The sequence below is a fragment of the Apiospora aurea genome (assembly GCF_038362705.1).
Source record: "Apiospora aurea strain CBS 24483 chromosome Unknown utg000006l_segment0_segment0, whole genome shotgun sequence".
Taxonomy (NCBI): domain Eukaryota; kingdom Fungi; phylum Ascomycota; class Sordariomycetes; order Amphisphaeriales; family Apiosporaceae; genus Apiospora; species Apiospora aurea.
The window spans coordinates 5114044-5132268 of NW_027117393.1; the positions used below are offsets into that span (position 1 = coordinate 5114044).

General features: G+C 55.8%; 6 protein-coding genes across 6 annotated transcripts; 3 read left to right on the forward strand and 3 right to left on the reverse strand.

Moving 5' to 3' along the window:
* Positions 1-740: 740 nt before the first annotated feature.
* PG986_010164 (uncharacterized protein) lies at positions 741-2979 on the forward strand (the record flags this gene model as incomplete). The annotated part of the gene is made up of 2 exons (XM_066846386.1): positions 741-1088; positions 1156-2979. 2 exons carry the CDS (start codon positions 741-743, stop codon positions 2977-2979), a joined length of 2172 nt encoding a protein of 723 aa, XP_066698784.1.
* Positions 2980-5842: 2863 nt separating this feature from the next.
* PG986_010165 (uncharacterized protein) lies at positions 5843-6355 on the forward strand (the record flags this gene model as incomplete). The annotated part of the gene is made up of 1 exon (XM_066846387.1): positions 5843-6355. One exon carries the CDS (start codon positions 5843-5845, stop codon positions 6353-6355), a length of 513 nt encoding a protein of 170 aa, XP_066698785.1.
* A 1203-nt stretch (positions 6356-7558) lies between these two features.
* On the forward strand, positions 7559-8188 carry PG986_010166 (uncharacterized protein; the record flags this gene model as incomplete). Its single annotated transcript, XM_066846388.1, has 2 exons — positions 7559-7654; positions 7793-8188. The coding sequence occupies 2 exons, from the start codon at positions 7559-7561 to the stop codon at positions 8186-8188; spliced, it is 492 nt and encodes a 163-aa protein (XP_066698786.1).
* Positions 8189-8469: 281 nt separating this feature from the next.
* Positions 8470-9704, reverse strand: PG986_010167 (uncharacterized protein; the record flags this gene model as incomplete). Its single annotated transcript, XM_066846389.1, has 2 exons — positions 8470-8653; positions 8701-9704. 2 exons carry the CDS (start codon positions 9702-9704, stop codon positions 8470-8472), a joined length of 1188 nt encoding a protein of 395 aa, XP_066698787.1.
* An 888-nt stretch (positions 9705-10592) lies between these two features.
* PG986_010168 (uncharacterized protein) lies at positions 10593-13059 on the reverse strand (the record flags this gene model as incomplete). Its single annotated transcript, XM_066846390.1, has 2 exons — positions 10593-12974; positions 13051-13059. 2 exons carry the CDS (start codon positions 13057-13059, stop codon positions 10593-10595), a joined length of 2391 nt encoding a protein of 796 aa, XP_066698788.1.
* A 4122-nt stretch (positions 13060-17181) lies between these two features.
* Positions 17182-17499, reverse strand: PG986_010169 (uncharacterized protein; the record flags this gene model as incomplete). The annotated part of the gene is made up of 1 exon (XM_066846391.1): positions 17182-17499. One exon carries the CDS (start codon positions 17497-17499, stop codon positions 17182-17184), a length of 318 nt encoding a protein of 105 aa, XP_066698789.1.
* Between the last annotated feature and the right edge of the window lie 726 nt (positions 17500-18225).

Consider the following 18225-nt stretch of genomic DNA (forward strand, 5'->3'; position numbering starts at 1 on the left):
TGTGTAGGGCCTAGCAGTTGTTGCAGTTGTGGCAGCCTGCCGACTACTACTAGGTGCGGTACTGGCCTGACCTAACCTAACGTATGTACCTTGGAAGCTGACGGAGCCAAGCAGGGCCTCGTAAATTGAGTGCATACACACTATGTACATCCCTATACGTACCGTCCTGCGATACCCATGCCCTACGGGTCTGGTACCGTACCCAAAGTCAAGTCTTGAACCTGACCTGCCCTTGACCCGCTTCCCATGGGTGTGCCCGCCCAAAAGCCTCATCGGGTTCACTGGTACATAATCCTTTGCTTGTCCCAGTCTCGGTCTCGACCTTTCCACCTGCTTGCTTCTTGTCTTTCATTTGACGCTTCACGCACGCTGATCCAGCATCCGTTGTTCATCGAAACTCTCTCTCAAACATTGCTATTGTCCTGCCTGCGAACGCCACCCTGCAACCCGACTCGGCCGGAACAGTAGTGGAGAAAGAGCCCACACCCCTTGCTGGCACCTGAGCCATACCCATCAACGTCGAGATATCCCATCGCCCATCAACCCGGAAAGCGAGGCTGTCTATCCTGTTTCGTCTCGGCTCACGCTCTCACGACGACCATACCATTCTCTCGCCTTTATTTTCTTATCCTTCTCCCTGTCGTCACCCTCGGAGCTCTCATTCGAGCACTTCGGCATCTTCGGCTCGAACTGTATCAGTCAGTCTAGGCTTAGGCATTGCAGCTTGCTTAGTACCCATGATGAACCGGGGCCCAGAGGTGGACTATGAGATTCAGCAGCTCAGGGAAGCCCTACGACAGAAGGACTTCCAAACTCAAGCTGCGGTAGAGGCTGCGCATAGAGCAAGGCAGGAGTTGTGGCAGTATCAAAGTCAATTCCAGCAACCTCAGTCGTCAAGTCCAAGTAATCTTGATCAAGCTTCCCCCGTCTGCAATGAGTTCCAGCTGTCTGGCGCATCGCATATGACAACGTCCTTTACTCAGGATGATGCGACATCGAGTCCAAATTCGATACCTCGCAACATCGGTCAGGGCCAAGCTCCCATGTCTGCCCAACATGTTGCTGTCCAGAACACCCCACGATCATCTGTAAGAAAGAACTGTTGCTAGGTTCACACACTGGAGACCAAGTAGGCATCTGACCCTGATATCACAGATACGAACCAACCAAGATCGACCCATTGTGAAACGTCCGAGAACCATGTCTCAGCAGGCTCCCCGCTCGCATCAGATGGACCGCTCAGCCTCCAATCCGTCAACAAGATCTGCCGGAGCCGGGCCTTTCGTCGGCGGCCCAATCACTCCGCCCCCGAAGCCCAACGGGCCAACGATGATGTCGGCCAACAACAGTGGCAACATGTTCGACTACATGGGCCAAGAAGAGTCCGCCAATGCTTACACATCTTATGCCAATGGCATCCCGATAAATCGAGCTCATTCAATGAGAAGACACCGCCCTGACATGCCAACTGTCAACGAGTCCATCGTCATGGATCCTGCCACTTACATCGCCATGCTGCCTGCTGATGAAGAGAGCTACCTCCCCTCGTCCATGCCAACGCACAATCAGTTCGACATGGATTTTGCCCAGTACAATACCGGGAACGTCTCGGTCTGCGGCTCTATGACGTCGGCCCCTACTCTGGAAACGGCAATGAGTCGCGAGAACAGCTCTTTTGGCAACCCCTCCATCTCGAACGCGATGGACAGAGTCAACATCCAGTCTCAACAGAGCTTCAGCGGCATGGTTCCGCCCATGGAAAGCCCGCAGACCTCCCTCATGGGCAGTGGCGGTAACTCGCCTCTTGGAAAACGGTCTGCCCCGTGCGACGAAGACTTGCTCGCCGTCGGTTCAAATTACGACGGGCAATACTACTCCAACTCGGCCCCCATGGATACTCTTCTCGTGTCGCAAGACATGTCCCGGTCCGCCTCCAACGCCAGCATGAGCAGCATCAAGTCGGCCTCTTCCCTCAGCGCCCGCGCCAAGGAGACCTTGTCGCAGCAGAACGCACGTAGCAAGAGCACCCTCCTCAAACCCAAGCCCGCGTCAGAACTCAAGGCCAGCGAGTCGCAGCAGAACGCCAAGAAGGACGGCAAGACACCCATCGCCAAAGCCAAATACGTACGGCCGAAGCAGCCCAAGGTCTTCTGTCACGACTGCGCTGAGCACCCCGAAGGGTTCCGTGGCGACCACGAGCTCCGACGCCACAGGGACGCTAAGCACCCTCAGCAGGGCGTAGTGAAGAAGTGGATCTGCGTCGACCCCCACTCTGTTGGTCTCCCCATCGGCGTGCCCGTGGTCAACCCCCTCGACAAGTGCAAGGCTTGCACCTCCAAGAAGAAGTACGGCGCTTACTACAACGCCGCGGCGCATCTCCGCCGCACCCACTTCAAGGAGAAACCTTCGCGAGCCAAGAACAAGACGGGCGGTGGACCTCGCAGCGATGAGGAGAAGCGCGGTGGCAAGGGCGGCGGCGATTGGCCCCCGATGCCCGAGCTCAAGAACTGGATGAAGGAGATTTACGTGCGTCAGGATGAGCTCGACACCGAAGAAGACGAAGAGGTTGACGATGAGGCCAGCAATGGCGCCGGTGCCTGCGCCTCCCTGCCACCCACCGAGGTTGAGTTCGCCAGCATCGGCTCCGTCCACCAAGACTACGCCAGCAAGATGCCGGAGCCAGTGCTGACTGAGATCGACTGCGGGTTCAACCCGGCCGAGACGATGAACATCAACCCCGACAGCTTGCCGATGTACCCCAACCACATGCCCCTCTCGTCGGCCAACTTCGACTTCTCGGGCTCGCCCATGACGCCGAACTTCATGGCGTACATGGCGGCGCAGAATCAGATGAACGCCCAGCCGCAGTACGGCAGCGTTGTGTCGAGCAACGACACCGTGACTCCCATGACGGCCTTTAACGACGCCACCACCGACAACTTCGAGGAGATGCACTTCGACATGGCATACCCCCAGTAATGAATGGATACTCTATCGACCTAGCCCCGCACGGTGGCGCCCGTTCTACCTTCGTCCTGTTCTCCTCATCACCTCCCATATTCTCTCGCCATCGATTATGGGTGGTTGCTTGCTCTCTCTCTCTGCTTTAGTTCAGCTTTTGCATGGTGATGAACGACCATTGCAATGAAACCAACACGAAGGACTTACGGCCGGCCTTGACCAAAGCCGCCGCCACCAATCGTTTCCACCATTTCAGATGGTGCCTACTGGAGTTTTCAGCTTTGCTTTTTCTGATTTTCAAATTTTGCGTCGCGCACATATTATCAAGTCGCTGCTTCAATTGCTATTTTACCTCGTTTTTGCTTTTTGTTTACCATGGGCAGGCGGGCGTGGTCTTTTTTTCGTGCGGATACGTTTTTTTAGCAACCACCGCTTTGCTGGCCAGGGGAGAGAAGAAGGCCACATGCACACCCCCATCTGATTGAAGATCGGGGTCTTCCACTCGTCCCTCACGAGATGCGACGAGCAGATGTACCAAACACCAAACGTTATTATCGCTTTGCCTCTCTACACGACGAGGCATCGCTGGGAAAGAAGGAAAGGAGCAGTTGTAGAAAGGAAACTTGGAAGGCGACTCAAAATCCCAAGCGGCCAAAAGTGGGAAACAGCATAGGCGGGGTTTACGGGTGCATTAGCGATCTGGCGTTTTGGGGGAAGAAGCTTTCCCCGGGTGTTTTTTTATCTTTCTTTTCACAATCATCTTGCATACATCGGGGTTTAGGTGTTTGTGGGCGCTGCGACCGGCCCCGGAGCTTGGACAGGGTTTATATGTCGAGCTCCCAGAACATGGTTGACGGTCGCGCGAAAGACGTGGAACCGGGTTATACGGGGATCGGGAATGGGAATTGGTATACGGAGAAAGAAAGGGGGGGGACTACAACTGTTGTTGTATTAATCCCTTAATCAGTTGTCTGGCAAAGTTGGGGTACTCTCTCTTTCTCCCTCTCTTCCTCGTGAGTGAGGGAGAGGAGGAGAGGAGTTGCTAGCACATGGCGGCCGTTGTCGTCCCGTCCGTCATTGACGGGACGCGACACCGTCCTGCTGCAATTAAGCATGCCCGCCTGTCACTCGCCGCTGTCTGTGGACAAGCTGATCGAGAGGGTGGTGAGGCATGCTTGCCAACGTCAGTCAAAGACAAAATAAAGAAATCCCGTTCTTGTTCATAATCACTTGAGACCTTCTGTGCCTGACATTATGACGTCTGTGTAGTTGGTGACTGCGCCTAGAAGAGCTTGACTAGTATGATCAATTGCATGTAGCTGTTGAAATGTGATACTTCGTTAAAACCAAGAACATTGTTGCCTATTCCCCTGTGCCAAGACTATGTAGATATTCACCCCTTTTAGTAGAGTTGCTCTACTTCGCCAGTGCAATGTGTTGATGGTCGCCTGTCAAACCGTTTCTTTTCGTCCCTGTAAGGCTGGCCCATGTCAGTGGGAGCGCTCTGTGCCGCCCGCTGGCTAGCAGGGCCCAGGGTGTCTTGGGTGTCTGTCGCCATAAGCGTGGATGCGGGGTGAGGTCACAGAACATGGGGGGTGCTACCCGCCGTACTAACGGGCTAACAACTGTCGACTGAATCTCACGACACCTGATCTAGTTTTCGTTTCGCGCCTAACGACTTAACGGCTCGCAAAGATCATAGAAGCGTCACATATCGCAATCTCCAACCGAGTGTCTTCTGTATGTATGCACGGCCAGCGTAGCCTTGCATGCATTTGGATCACCGTGGCCAGAAATAGGCATTTTCCCCTATATCGAGAGTGACTTGTTGGAGGTATGTAACTCGAGACAGAACCAAACCCCCACCACGCACCACCCACTTTGCCGATTCACCACCTCACGCGCGGCGGGCGGCTGCTTAATCTTGTTGGCAGCGCATCCATCCCACCAGGCCGGTACAGGGAAGCAGAAGCGAGTGATAGTGATCAGGGTTGCTGCATTCTTGGGGAGAAAAAGAAAGAAGAAGAAACGCACCACATCCATCCCACGCACTCACTCCGACGTCCTTGCCTGCTTACCTTGCACATCCAATTCTCCAATGCGACGGTGTTGGTGTATGCGACCCTGCTACCCTACCTTTCTGTTGGCTGCTCGTCGGATGCGGGTTGGGCTGCATGCAGCAAGGGGGGAGGCACCCACGGCGGGATCCCTACTGGCCCAACTCCCCCTCAATCCCCAATCCCTTATTGACAGGCCACACCGGCTTTGCCTGTTCCTTTCCCCAATCGGATGCGTTGTTGGGTCGAAACGGGTAATGGGAGTTGGTCCAGGGTGAAACATGACAGTTGTTTTGTTCTCCATGGGCACCTGGCGGAACGTGTTATATGGCAAGCCAGATATTACTACTAAAGTAGTCTTCGCATCTAACGATTTGCGGTACAAGTCATACATACATACATACATAAGGGCATGTAACGATATATCTCTCTACTCCGCCGATGTCGTATTCTACCATCTGCAGTTGGAGCTCCCCCTGTCTCTGAAGAAGTACAACCGTCCAGGCATTGAATTACTACCCACACCTACTTTCACACATGACCAACGCATACCGCTCGACCGGGGAGGATCCACGATGTATGCCCTCCAACGTCGGTGAAGGATGTGTGCCTCTCCTTGACCCAGTGTCTGGCCGGTGCCACTTGTGCTGTCTCAGTCGTCAGCTCTCGACCTTGTATGCAGGGAGGGCTGATAGAAATATCCAGAGCCCGGGTCGCGGACTTTCATCGGAATTCCATATTATCGAAGCCCAAAACACCCTATAGTACCCATTCAGGAAGGGCGTCCCGAGCACCCACGGCGTTCTCTCCCCTCCTCCGAAGTCATGGACTGCGTGCGCGCTTCGACGGCCCAAAGCCGGTCGTCGTCCTGGGTGCCGATGGGCCCCCCGAAGCTGGTATCGCCTGTCATCGCCGGCCCCTCGGGCTCTAGCACGTTGGGGAGGTCGCCGCCACTCGTGACGCGCATCGCCTCGATGATGGCGAAGAAGGGGTTTCGTGCCCAGGACGCCGTCCCGCACACCATCCGAGCCCGTGGCGGGGGGAAGGTACCGATAAGAGGAGTTACTAGTGGGAGTCGAGTACAAGGCCGCGCGCGCCGTTTCGAAGAGGGCGAAATGGTGGCTGGCGACCCCGGCCTCCTTGAGGTGGCGCCAGCATTCCCGATTGGATCGAGGCAGTTGGGGACGAAGGGGGTCATCTCACAACAAGTCGGGGCAGGGCCAGAACTGTTGAGGCGGGTTACCCAGCGCGGCGGCGGTGGTGATCAAGGAGGTTGGTTCGAGTCCGTGCTGTTAGATTCAAGTCAGCCCCAAATCCTCTTTCTCCGAGAGAGGTAAAGTAGGGTGTTGTCATTTTATCCACATGCCGACTCCATGCTTCGAAGGCAAACCCATCGGAGAGCATGGGCTGCTTTGATCGGTATGGAGACGGCGACCACCGGGTGCTGGATCGGCATGCCATAATGGGCTGCTATTCATTTCAGCCCGAGAAATTGCCCCAATGGAGAGCAACAGGAGAAGTTGTCGGATCGACATCGTGGTTGTAACTGATCAGCGGTGGCCTATGTGATAGAGCCATGATGGTGGGTGTAAGCCGTCAAGAGTGGTTTTATGCAGTTGGTCACGGTAACCAGCGTGGGGACAGGCCGCTCGGAATATATCACACGTCAGCCTGATTCTATTTTGCCAATCATACGCAGGTGCCAAGAGCCTGGAGAATCAACCGAACGTGTAGCTTCTACGAGGGTATACGATAGCAGACCGTCCTGTACCAAGTCCGGTTCGCAGTAAACCAATAGCCCATCCAATTCTTGATCCGATGTACCTTCTGCTAATGGGGATATCCTCCGGTCTACATGGGACGTTTGGATTCTAAGGCGATCGTCCATTGGCTTTTATTGTTGGACTCTTGTGTAATGAGCTTCAGGGTGTCCCCCTATTTGTCATGTAGACATCTCAGACGATAGCCGCCTTGTCTCCATCTACCCCAACTGACTAGAAGAATTAGTGCTATCTCATCCATGGTGCTCCCATCATACGAACCGTTGCCTTGGGAAGCTTCAGGGGCCTACCTATCGCTTTGACCGACACCCCCCCCCGGCTGACCGCTTCGTCACTCCTGGTCACGCGGGTACCCCAAGCGTAACGTGTCTGCGCCGATCGTCTGGGTTCGAGCCGGCGTGGAGCGTGACACGGGTCTGGATCTTGCACGACTTTGTCGAACCTCAGATGGTAAGTCTAGAAGGTCTAGAAGAGAGACGGAGTGAGATAACGCATGATAAAGCATGGTCGCCTTATGACGTGTTTGTGGCCTTGCGCCGGGGTCGGCTCCGTGTTGAAGATAGCGACCGCGGTCGATGAGAGTATAATGGGAAGCACCGGGATCTATAAATACACCATCCGGCTCCGGTGCGGAGGATATCCAGTATATTCTACTGATGCGATCAGCCGACAACTCGGTCTTGTATACACACCACTTGTCCAAACGCCTATCATAAAACTGCGGCCAGGATACCAAACGTCAGTCCCAGCCCTCCGAAGATGAAATGCTTTAGTCTATTATTGCTTCTCCGCCTCGCCTCGGCGGCGCCCACGCTAGCCCCGAGTGACTTTAACATTGTCAACCTCTACGCTCAAGTTATTCCGCCCTCCTCTGCTAGCAGGTACGAACACGGCTTCTCAAGCCCTGCTTACCAATCCTTGATCCAGCCTCCTGTTCTTATAACGCATCTCCCTTATTCGACCCCTCCGTGATTAACCGACAAACAACGCCAGCTACTCCTTCGACCTAAGCACCACCAACAACACCCTCGCGACCTCGTGTACCGCAACCCCCTAACCGCCTCCAACGGCGAGCTCGCCAACGTGACGCGGACCCCCTGCGCCGACGACGCGCGGTACACCTGGGCCTGGACCATCCTCACCACCACCACCACCGGCTCCTCCTCCAAGTCCGACTCCGAGACCGCCGCCGATACGGGAAGCAGCAGCACGACGAACACGACGTGCGACATCGAGTACTGGTTCGACGGGCCCGGCTACAGCCTCTACGCGTCGCACCACGTGCCCGCCGACCCGATCGTCTGGGCGAACCAGCAGTCGCCCACGGGGACGGTGCAGGCGTACGCGGGGCCGGCCAACTTTACGGTGCCGATGGCGAGGGTGTACTAGTGCGTGCGCGGATGTGTGTATGATAAAAGGATGACAGGTATCGCATCATCATAGGGATACTGGGGATGAGAAAAAGGGGGGGGGCGCTCATGTACACGTAACGAAAGCACTGGAATTATACAAGAATCAGGCCAGATTAGCTTCATGAAATACCAACACCACCTCGCAGGCGCCTGTGCTTGAGACCCAACCCCTTCAGATTACAGCTTGTCATATCATATCGTACACTCGCAATAGCCAACCCGTTCACTCCCTTCTTTCCATGTAAGCACACGTAGCCCTCAAGACATCATCTCAATCGTACTCGCCACCGCATCCCGATCCGTCTCCACCCCGGGCACCTCCTCCTTCACATGCTCAATCTCTTCCTCCTTCATCTCCTCCCCGACCTCCCCATCCACCTTAGCCCCCTGAACGCTTTCCGTAACTCGCATTTCCCCAAACTCCGCCCGCCCGCCCTGCACTCTGCGCAAGCCTTCCCGTGCCGGATCAGCAGGACGTGCAGTCCGTACTTGTCCTCATCCGGCACCCGCGCATCCAGATGCGCCTGCGCCTGTTCGCGGGAACACTTCTTCCCGTTCCTCGGCAGCCACCCCAGCAGCCCCGCGAGGCGGTACACGTGCGTATCCACCGCGAAGCTCTCCCGCCCCATGCAGAACAGCAGCACGCAGCTCGCCGTCTTGGGCCCCACGCCCCGGAACCCCAGCATCTCCCCCATGGCCTCCTCGTCGCTCTTGCCGAACAAGTGGTCCAACGAGTACGTCCCGTACCGCGCGCGCGCCTGCTCCAGCACCGCGAGGATCGTGCGCGACTTGTTCGCCGCCAGCCCGCCGCTCTGGATCGTCCTCTCCAGCTTTTCTTGGCCGCCCGCCACGATGGCGTCCCAACGGTCGCTCCCACCGTACACCTGATCCATGCTCCGCTTCGCCCGGCTGCTGTTGGCGTCGCTCGTGTTCTGCGACAGGATGGTCCGCACCAGCGCGTCCAGCACCGAGGGCGCGTCGCCGCACCCCGCGCGGTCCTGCGGCGCGCTGCTCGGCGGTTCCGTCGGCCGCTTCTTCTCGCCGTGCAGCGAGGCCAGGATCCGGTGCGCCAGCTTGCACTCGGCCGGCGTCGGGTGCGCGTGGGCGGGGAAGGGCGACGCGTTGGCGAACTGGGTGTAGGACTTGAGCTTGCGGGCCTGCAGCTCGGCGGCCTTTTCGTCTTGCGACTTCTTGGTGGGCGTCGCTGTTTTCGCCCTTCTCTTCTTGCTGGCGCTGGCGCTGGGGCTTTCAGTCTTGAGTGCGCGGCGCTTGGTGGGCGGCTCATCGTCGGAGAACACTTCTTCTTCGTCGTCCCCTTCTTTCACTTCCTTCTTGACGCGCTTCGCGACTCCGCGTCGGCTCTCAATCGCCTCGGGCTTTATTTTCACATCTGCTTCTGCCTCTTCAACCTTCGCGGCTGCGCGCTTGCCCGAGTTCCTCCCGCTCCGTCGCAGCGGCGCTGACGTCGCCGTGCTGGCTGTAGCTCTCGCCATGGTCCGTGTTCCAAGGTCCTGAACAAGGGGTACAATGCGTAAACGTCTTACAGTCAATGGGATTCGGAACATGTATAAACTCTCACGGAAATCCAAGTGATTGGGAGTCTAAAGCAAACAGAATGAGTCGTGGGTATCTAGAAAGGCGCATTGGTCGAATGTCCCGAGAATCAATCGCAAGTGGTGATGTCACCTGATCTGAGGCCAAATCGGTCCCTGCGTTAGCGTGGGGGAGACAAGATCGACCACCTGGAGAAAAAGGAAATTCGGGCACGGGGCTTTTCAGTCGGGCCCGAGTGACAAATGCCAGGTTTCGATACAGCACCTAGGCTAATCGCATGCGGCCAGGCAGGCCTCTCAGTGCGAACTTACAGCAGACCAACCAACAACATGCACAATGCACTTTCGTCCTCCAGCCACTCTCGGGGCATTATTATCTGGTTCAATTTCGAGAACACATGTCAGTAAGCATAGAATGGTATTTCTATTTCATGGTGCGCACACCTAATGCCATCGTGCTGGCGCTGGCTGCTCGTCTTCTCTTATTGGACATCAATCTTACTTCAAATGTCTGGTCTTCCTACAAACCGACCGCCCGACCGACCCTGACCGGAAATGCCTGATTGGACCCCACCCAAAGCTCCTGGCCCTGCCCCAAGCTCAAGTAACAAACCCCCCATTACGCCCAATTTTCGACCAGTGTCTGCCAAAGCCAAAAAAATACAATGCTTGCTGGCTTGCTTGCTTGCTCTCTGCGACCGACCATGCTTGCGCAAGTCGTTGTAAAATGTGAATAAGACCCACGCCATCGTTCCGGGACCATGACCATTGTCTGCCCACCTTCACCTGAAATATCAATACACCCAATCATTCGTAGTCTCCACAGCCTCAAGCTGCATTCTTCTTGAGCCCTCCCATTCGCCCCAGTCCCAGCCACTTCGACCGCCTGCTGCCACTCTGCGGCGTATTAGGCCCCGTATCCGGCCCAGCCGTGGCCGGAGTGCCGACCTCCTCCTGCATTTCAACAAGAGTGTTGTTCGTGCTAATAGGCGTAGGAGGTCCTCGCTTTCTCTGGATCGGCGGCGGCGTCGCGCTCGTGAGGTCGTCTTCCATCAAGTCCGGCGGCCGAAAGGCCCAGGGTCGCGCCGGTGGCGGCGGCACGCTCATCCTGCCCGATGGCCTCGCCTGCCGCGGCGGCGGCTCAACTGGTTGCTGCGGGTCATCGGCGACGGCTCCACGTCGGAAGAGCCCATTGAGCCCGCTAAACGCTCTAGATCTCGTAGGCTGTGGCTGTCCCGCAATCGGCGGGTACTGGTTACGCTTGCCGGCGGGCGTAGCGCCGGCCTGGGCCTGCTGCTGCTGACGAGGAACGAGTACTGAGGAGTCGATACTGCTGCTTCTCATCCGTCTAGGGGCCTTTCCAAAGCTACTCTGGTGCATAGAGGTCTTTCTAAGATTCCCTGCTGACGGAGTCATAACATTGGAACTCGTGCTCGCGCTCATACTGAAGCTTCCCGTGCGCGCAGAAAGGCTCGACCTACGATGAGGCGGCGTGATGCCACCTTCCGGCTCGTCGGGGGCAGGCGCCTGAAACTTGCCTTCTCCGGGGCGAGGTATCGGCGCTGCTGGCGCGTCCAGAGGTTCACGGTTCAATCCCGAAGCAGGCGAGCTGATCAGCCCGCTCTTATCCATCTCCCCGAAAACAGCTTCCGTCTTCCACCCGCCGTCAGGAAAGCCGAAGAGATCCGGAGAAGGCTTCCCCATATTACGCGACTGCGGTGGCAGACGAAGGTTTCCATCGTTACCCTTGGAACCTTCACGCATCCAGTAGTCGAAGTCGCTATCTTCGTCCTCTGAGTAGGCGTCAGCGCCACCATCCGAGTCCTCGGAGTCTGACGACCAATCGTCCGCCCTGACCCGCGATGAGAGGGTTCCGCAAGCGGAGTGCGGCCGTGGCGGCAGGAGATGGCCGTACTGGTTGGGGTTCGCAAACCGGTTAGCGCTGAACTGCTGCGAAGAATCGTCCCTGCGACTTGTGAAGGCGGTCATCGAAGCGGGCTGGGAAGTCTGAGAAGCCTGAGACGCTGCGTGACCTCCTCTGCCGTCAAGCGACGAGGCGAGCGAGTATTGACCCGATGACATTTTCGAACGCGCATCAAAAACACTTGTCTGCGGTGTACTTCTATGGTCATACGACAGTGTGTCATTCGAGTTGTGGTATCGACGGAGCGTGTTGGTGGACACAGTGTCCGGTGTCGGAGGCAGTGCTCGGGATGCTGCCAGATCTCTTTCCGTTGGTGTCGATGTCATCACGCGTCGCAGCGCCTCCCTCTTCTCATGCTTCGTCCTGATCTGTGAAGCAGCTTGTGAGTGTCGCGCAGACGGCGACATCTTGAAACTGCTGCTGCTACCCCGACTCGCGATGGACGGTCTTCGGGTCCCGCCAGATGCCAGTCGAGATTCCAATTGTTCCAGTTGTTGGAGAGGAGACGGCATATCGACCAAGGTACCAAGCGATTGGAGTGGCGAGGAGAAGTTGGCACTGCTCTTGAAAGTTCCATTACCCGTCCTCGATGCACTGCCGCTTCTTTGGCATTCCCAGCTCGGTTGCTTCGTCGGTATGGGCAAATCGTCGAACTTATCGTCGGAAAAGTCGAGTGGATGGCGCTGTGGAGGGACAGGGATATTATCCTTGTCGCCGTATACGCTCTTGAAAGAGCTTTCGCTCAGAACGCTGAGGCTGGGGCTAGCAATTCGAGTCAGCTCGCTGGGGTCCGCGCTGGACTGCGATACCTTGCGCAGATGGAAGATGCTGCTCTGGTTGTTGAGAATGACGTTTCGCAGGTTCTCTGTGTGCGCGCTGCGTTCGGACATGAAGCTGGGCATGCGGTCCAGGACCTTGTCGTCGTCGGCAGAAAGCGCACCTGGAAATCGTTCGGCTTTGGGCGTGGAAGCGGCCGGCCCCTCCAGTTCGGATTCGTCGTTGCGCGAGTGTCGGTATGTCCCGTCTGCCTCGACCTGCCGTACCATTTCTCTTTCAAGGAGGAGCTCCCCCACCCTGTTCTCCAAGCCCATGATGAGGGCAATGGCCTCCTTAAGGGCTATGTCTCGCTTGTTGAGTTCGGACCACACGTTCTCGTTGAGCTCCATCAGCTCAGCTTGGTCCCTCTCCAGCGTGGCATTTCTCTGCTCTAGTGCAGTCTGTCGTTCCCTTCGATGGTACAACTCAACCTTCAAGTCGAAGTTCTGTTTGTGTAGGGTCGACAACGTCTGTATATATTAGATTGTTAGCACGGTAGACACCCCCATTTGCGATGAGCCGATAGGAAGGTAGGGCTTCTCGTACCTTTTCCATTTCTTTTGATCCAAACCCTTTTTGGCTGTCGGTTTCATCGCCACTAGCCGATCGAGGCCGCCGTCCCGTAGCCGTCATGCTCCTCCGCAAGGGCGAGCTGGTTACATCGTCGTCTTGAAATCCAGCAGTTGGCGTATTCCGGCCCCCAGTTGCTCTTGGACTGTTCCTAACGCTATCTTGCCTTTCCTGCTGCAGCCTTTCCTGGAGATAGCTGGATATGGCTGGGATCCTGCTTTGCTTCGCGTCATCGCTCATTTCCCTTGTTAATCTTGAAGACGGCCTGGTGTTTGTCGCACTGACGTTGGAGCTTCCGCAGCGGCTATGGTGATGTTTGTGTACCGGGTGAGACTGCGACGGCCACCCAGGAGAAGTGGTTTGGGTAATGGAGGACTTTGTGCTTCTCGAGGTACCCTGGGTGTTCGAAGACTGGCTGGTAGCGATGCTCGAACTGGAAAAGGCCCGGGGGTGGGAAGAATGACGAGAGCCTCTCAGCTCCCTCGGGCAGGTACTGCCATCCATTATGAATCAAACAGCAAAGAACTGTGTCCAAGCATCCACTTGGCAATGAGACCAAGGAAAGTACCTAGAGCGCGGCACTTGCATCTAGCAAACACGCCTGAGCCAAAAAAAAAAAAAAAAAGGATCGCGCTAGCCAGCCTCTGGAAGCGACGGATTGGCTGGAGGGTGATTCGGGAAGCTGCAGGGGCAGAGACACCAGCCAGGGTATCGCTTGGAATAACCTGAGAAGTGACGAGAGACCCTGTGCAAGGTAGAAATCTTTCGCGACCAACAAAGAGCAAAGAGAGACGTTGCCAGGAGGCTAAAAAAGCACCGTTGGCGTTAGTCTTCAATATGCAGTGGCCGTGGCGCGAACTACCATTCAAGGTTTCCTGGGCAAGGCGTTTGCTCGGGCACCTATATTAACGGCCTGATATGGCTGTGCGTAGGTCGGGGGTTCGCGACGCAGTTTTCGCTGACGCGATGCGATGGTTCTTGGCAGTACTGTCGGAAGATGGGATTGTCGCTTAAACCTCACTTCCAGGAAGAGCCACGTGCTATGACCTCTAAGCTCCTCTACCGGTGTTGGCGGCAAGATTCCGTCGTCGCAACGGCCAAAGGCAAGGGTTGCGTGTGTCGGAACTGAATCGCAATTTCTCGACTGCTGATGTTTGTCGAGGGGCGTAGTAGATAACCAGGCGGTTTGACTTGCAAAGTAGCGAGCTGAAAAAGACGGTATGCCTCTCCGGTGTCTCGCAAAGACGGAAAGGTCGCGATTGGCTGGTTACATGCAAGATCTGATTGGAATGGCGTCGAGAGGCCAGCTCGGAAGCTTCCCCGCGGGATGTGAAGAGTACGGGCAGATGAGAGAGGGTTGCGACGAGTACCACTCAAGTATGCGTGCGCTGTCAATATTTCCGTCCAGTGGTAGCCAATTTGACGATACGGAAGGATAAAGTTCGGTGTCTCGATCTCAGGCCTGAAGCGGCAGCTGGCATATAATAATGGCAATGAAGCAAGAAAAGAAACCTGCCTTCAGCAGAAGAAAAAAAAAAAAAAAAAAGGATAGGAATTGAGCGACAATGGGGTGTATCGCGCGATGTGGTTAGGGACAGCGAAGTCTACATCCCAAAGGTCATGTCGAATTGCAGTAGCAGCAGTAAAGTGACAGCAGGAGGGTCTCTTAGGAACTTTTTTAGAACAGCTCAGGGCCGAGGTGGGATCAATGAGAGTGGATATTGGAGAGACAGAGACCGACGTCGTAGTCGAGGGAGGGCCGGTTTCTGGGCAGAGCCAAGACAAATCCAGTGCTGAAGCGAAGCACCACGGCACCAAGCTCCTGCCGCAGCTTCCCTGTAACTTAACAGGTTGCATGGCCAGGAACCTTGTCCCATCGTACTTGCCATCTCGGACTGCCACCACACCACACTGCAGTGAATGGCAGAGGTGACCTACAGCCTACAACACCCCAGCTTGCATGTGCCTTATGCGCCTTGGCCTAATATGGGCCAGGCAGGCACCCGACGTCAACGGGGCCTCAGTTGTCAGTCACTGCCCAATGGAAGCGAGCGGGTCCCTCTCTCCATCGTTGCTCGCCTTGTTTGCATTCGCCATTGCGTCGCCTTGCATTTGATGGGCTGGATGGCGTGGTCAAATCGATTGAACATGGAGACTGCGCCGGGTGCTAAGAGTTAGTGTGCCGAGCTGTCTGTTCCAGTAAGGGACGAAGCTGAGCCAGAAACAGGAACTTGGCGGGGATCGGGCGGTTTCTTTCTTCTTAGTGCGCAACCGGCAGCGTGTCGAACCTCCAAAAACGCCCCCCCACAGGCATCATCCGTAGCAATGACCGAAAAAGAAAGCACGGAGCTGGAAATACGGTAGGAATATACCGGCAGTAGATGCCGCGCAGTTTGGCACTGGGAATCCCGTGAGTGATGGGCAAGAGAATTAATCGCGCACCAAATGTTTGATCTCGCCATGATACGTCTGCATGACATGCCAGAGTTAAAGCCCTTCTGGATCCGATGTTCGATGGCGTGCATTGAGAGGGGGAGCAGGTGTGCCAAGGGGCATCCATCCATCCTGCCTCCTCTGATCTTGCCTGATCAACGGATCCAATGCTCCATCAGCACATGGCCGCACAGAGCTCTGTGGGAGGACAGGAGGAGCTATCCACTTGACGAGCAAACAACTACCGTCGACACAGACATTGACGTTTCAACAATTGCAACTTGCTTGAACATTGCCCATCATCGGGTACGAGTTATGGCGACTTTGTGGAAATGATTGTGACGAGCGAATGCACTTCGAATGTGACGGGACAGGGGGTGCTGGCAGAGCTTAAGCAAGGTTGGATGCTGAGCCGCCTAGCCAGAAGGGGCTGCAGCCTGCCGGGCAGGGCCCGGAACCAGGGTTCGACCGAGCCTCTCAGCCCAGGATTTCTAGCTTCCACAACGCTGGAAAGGGTCGTGATTGGCCGTCACGCCCTCACCAGCCATGGAGCTTCTGATGTGACTGCTGCTTCCTCGCAATCTTGAGGGAGTGTGACAGGAAGGAAGAAAACCAGGCGGGCGGGGGTGGCAGGGAAGCTGGCCTGTGGTCTTGTCTCTCCTTTCCCCCATCTCCATCGTTAGTTGTCTTAGGTGTCGCGAATCGCGAGTTCTGCGACTGGACGCGCAACGTGATTTCATTTCCCATTGGATGCAACCAAATGTCCCCAATGGTCGCATATTTGATTCACTTTAGGGTGGACATACTCAAGACCCAGGTATGCCACTTGCAAAAGACAAAAGACATGCCGCCGTCAATTGTGCGTTGTTGTTCTTTTGGCCTGGTGGTCTTAATCAATTCAGACACGCATCTTCCTCCAATCTCGAGATTCGGTGGATCGGTCGCCCCTCCTCGGTCGCTAATCGCGCGGCCTCCATCTTTTTTATTTGCCAAAGTGGTTGCATAAGGAGGGACGGCCCCCAAAAGGCCCCTAACCTAAGAAAAAAAACCCCGAACGAAACCCCCAGTGATCTATCTATAGGGGCCGCGTTTTGAGCCATTTCTTCTGCTGAACTGTCAAAAGAAACATCCGGGGGTGGTCCTTTCTAGCGGCGTGTTTTAGCGCTGCTTGGGGGCTTGGGGCCCATCTACGCCCAAGCTAACTAGAATTAATGTCCGTAATGTCTTGTTGTAGCAGGCAGCCTGCTTGCAAGCTTCTACCCAGCCGAACTGCACTGAACTGGCAACACTACCAGGAATATCACCCATTGCGATTAAGGTCGTAGCACTGCCTTGAGTCGTTGTATCGTTCGGTGTTCGTCATATCCGACCACAATATGCCAGAACGAACCATTAGTAGAAGGAACGATCTTCCCCAGAACCAGACGCCAGAAATAGGACACTTAGGGTCTGTGTTCGCCAACAGACCCTTTTCTGCCACAGCAACAGGCAGGCCCGTAAGCACAGGATGCAAAAGATTCGGCGCAAGCGACAAAAGCCCGAGCAGACTCTAGATTGCTACAACAACAACAATGTCGTCTCTGACGACGGCGGAACTTCTTTGCTCCTCTCTCTCTCTCTCTCTCTCTCTCTCTCGTGGGATCGCGCTATCGGCGTAGCGCCAGGCGTTGTGCATTAGTGAGCAAGGTCGGCTGGTTTCAGCGGCTGATCCCGTCGCAGAGCTTCTTTTCTTCTTCCTCGCCCGATGATGCAACGAATCAGGGGAGCGTCATCCCGCACCAGAGCAGGAAAGGCCATGTCCACGCGATTGAGCGCGGAATGCTCCCAGACACCGATAAGAGAAGCCTGGGAACTAATGAGACTTGACGCAGATTGGTGCGACAACCAATGAATGATGAGGTTATCATGTAGCATGACAGGTCTCTCCCACTCGGCTTTGACTTCCTCAGCCCCAGTCGCACGATTCGGGGTGTCTTCGGCATCAGCCCGCATGCCGGCTAAATGGGAGGATCCCGCTCCTCGCCAGTCGGGACGATGCAGGAGGGCGCGCGGACGCTCTCATTCGGCACTGTCCACCGAATGAGAGCTGTGCCGGCTCCCACTCTTCCCCGCGGCCTCCACAGGCGATTACGATCGTGTCTGCGTGTGCTGTCTATCATGCAGTCGCATGGGATTGCGTGAGGACTAAGGCAATCGCAGTGGGATCCAGCGCTTACGTGCAGCATCGAACTCCTAGGAATCTGATTGCAGACCGGGCTTCCCCTTATCGTCTTCCTCCACTATCTGCGTGACCGCAATGTTTTGGAGAGGGTGGTGTTTCGGGCTGCAACGCTGTTTGGGCATCCGCATATGCATCTTGTTACCCGAAAAGGAAATTCGAAGGTATATATGCGCAGTACTCCTCTATCAACCCGTCCTACGTGTCCATTCTCTGACCATGCATACATATATGTAGGTTCGTCATTGGTCTCTGGTCAGCTGGCACTGTCTCGGATGCTTGTCTCCAGCATCGGCAAGTCTTGACACTTCTCCAGTTAGTTCGTCGTGCGTAGGGTGAGACTATTGCATCAACGTGTCCGTTTTGACGTCGACACAGAACTCTGACTACCGTATTGTACGGTCTTTTCCTCTGGGCGAGTGAGTGGCCTAGTTCTCCGGGGGCGTGCCAAGTTCACATTGGTTGATGAGAATGGCTTGGCTTGGCTCTTGGGAGCATCT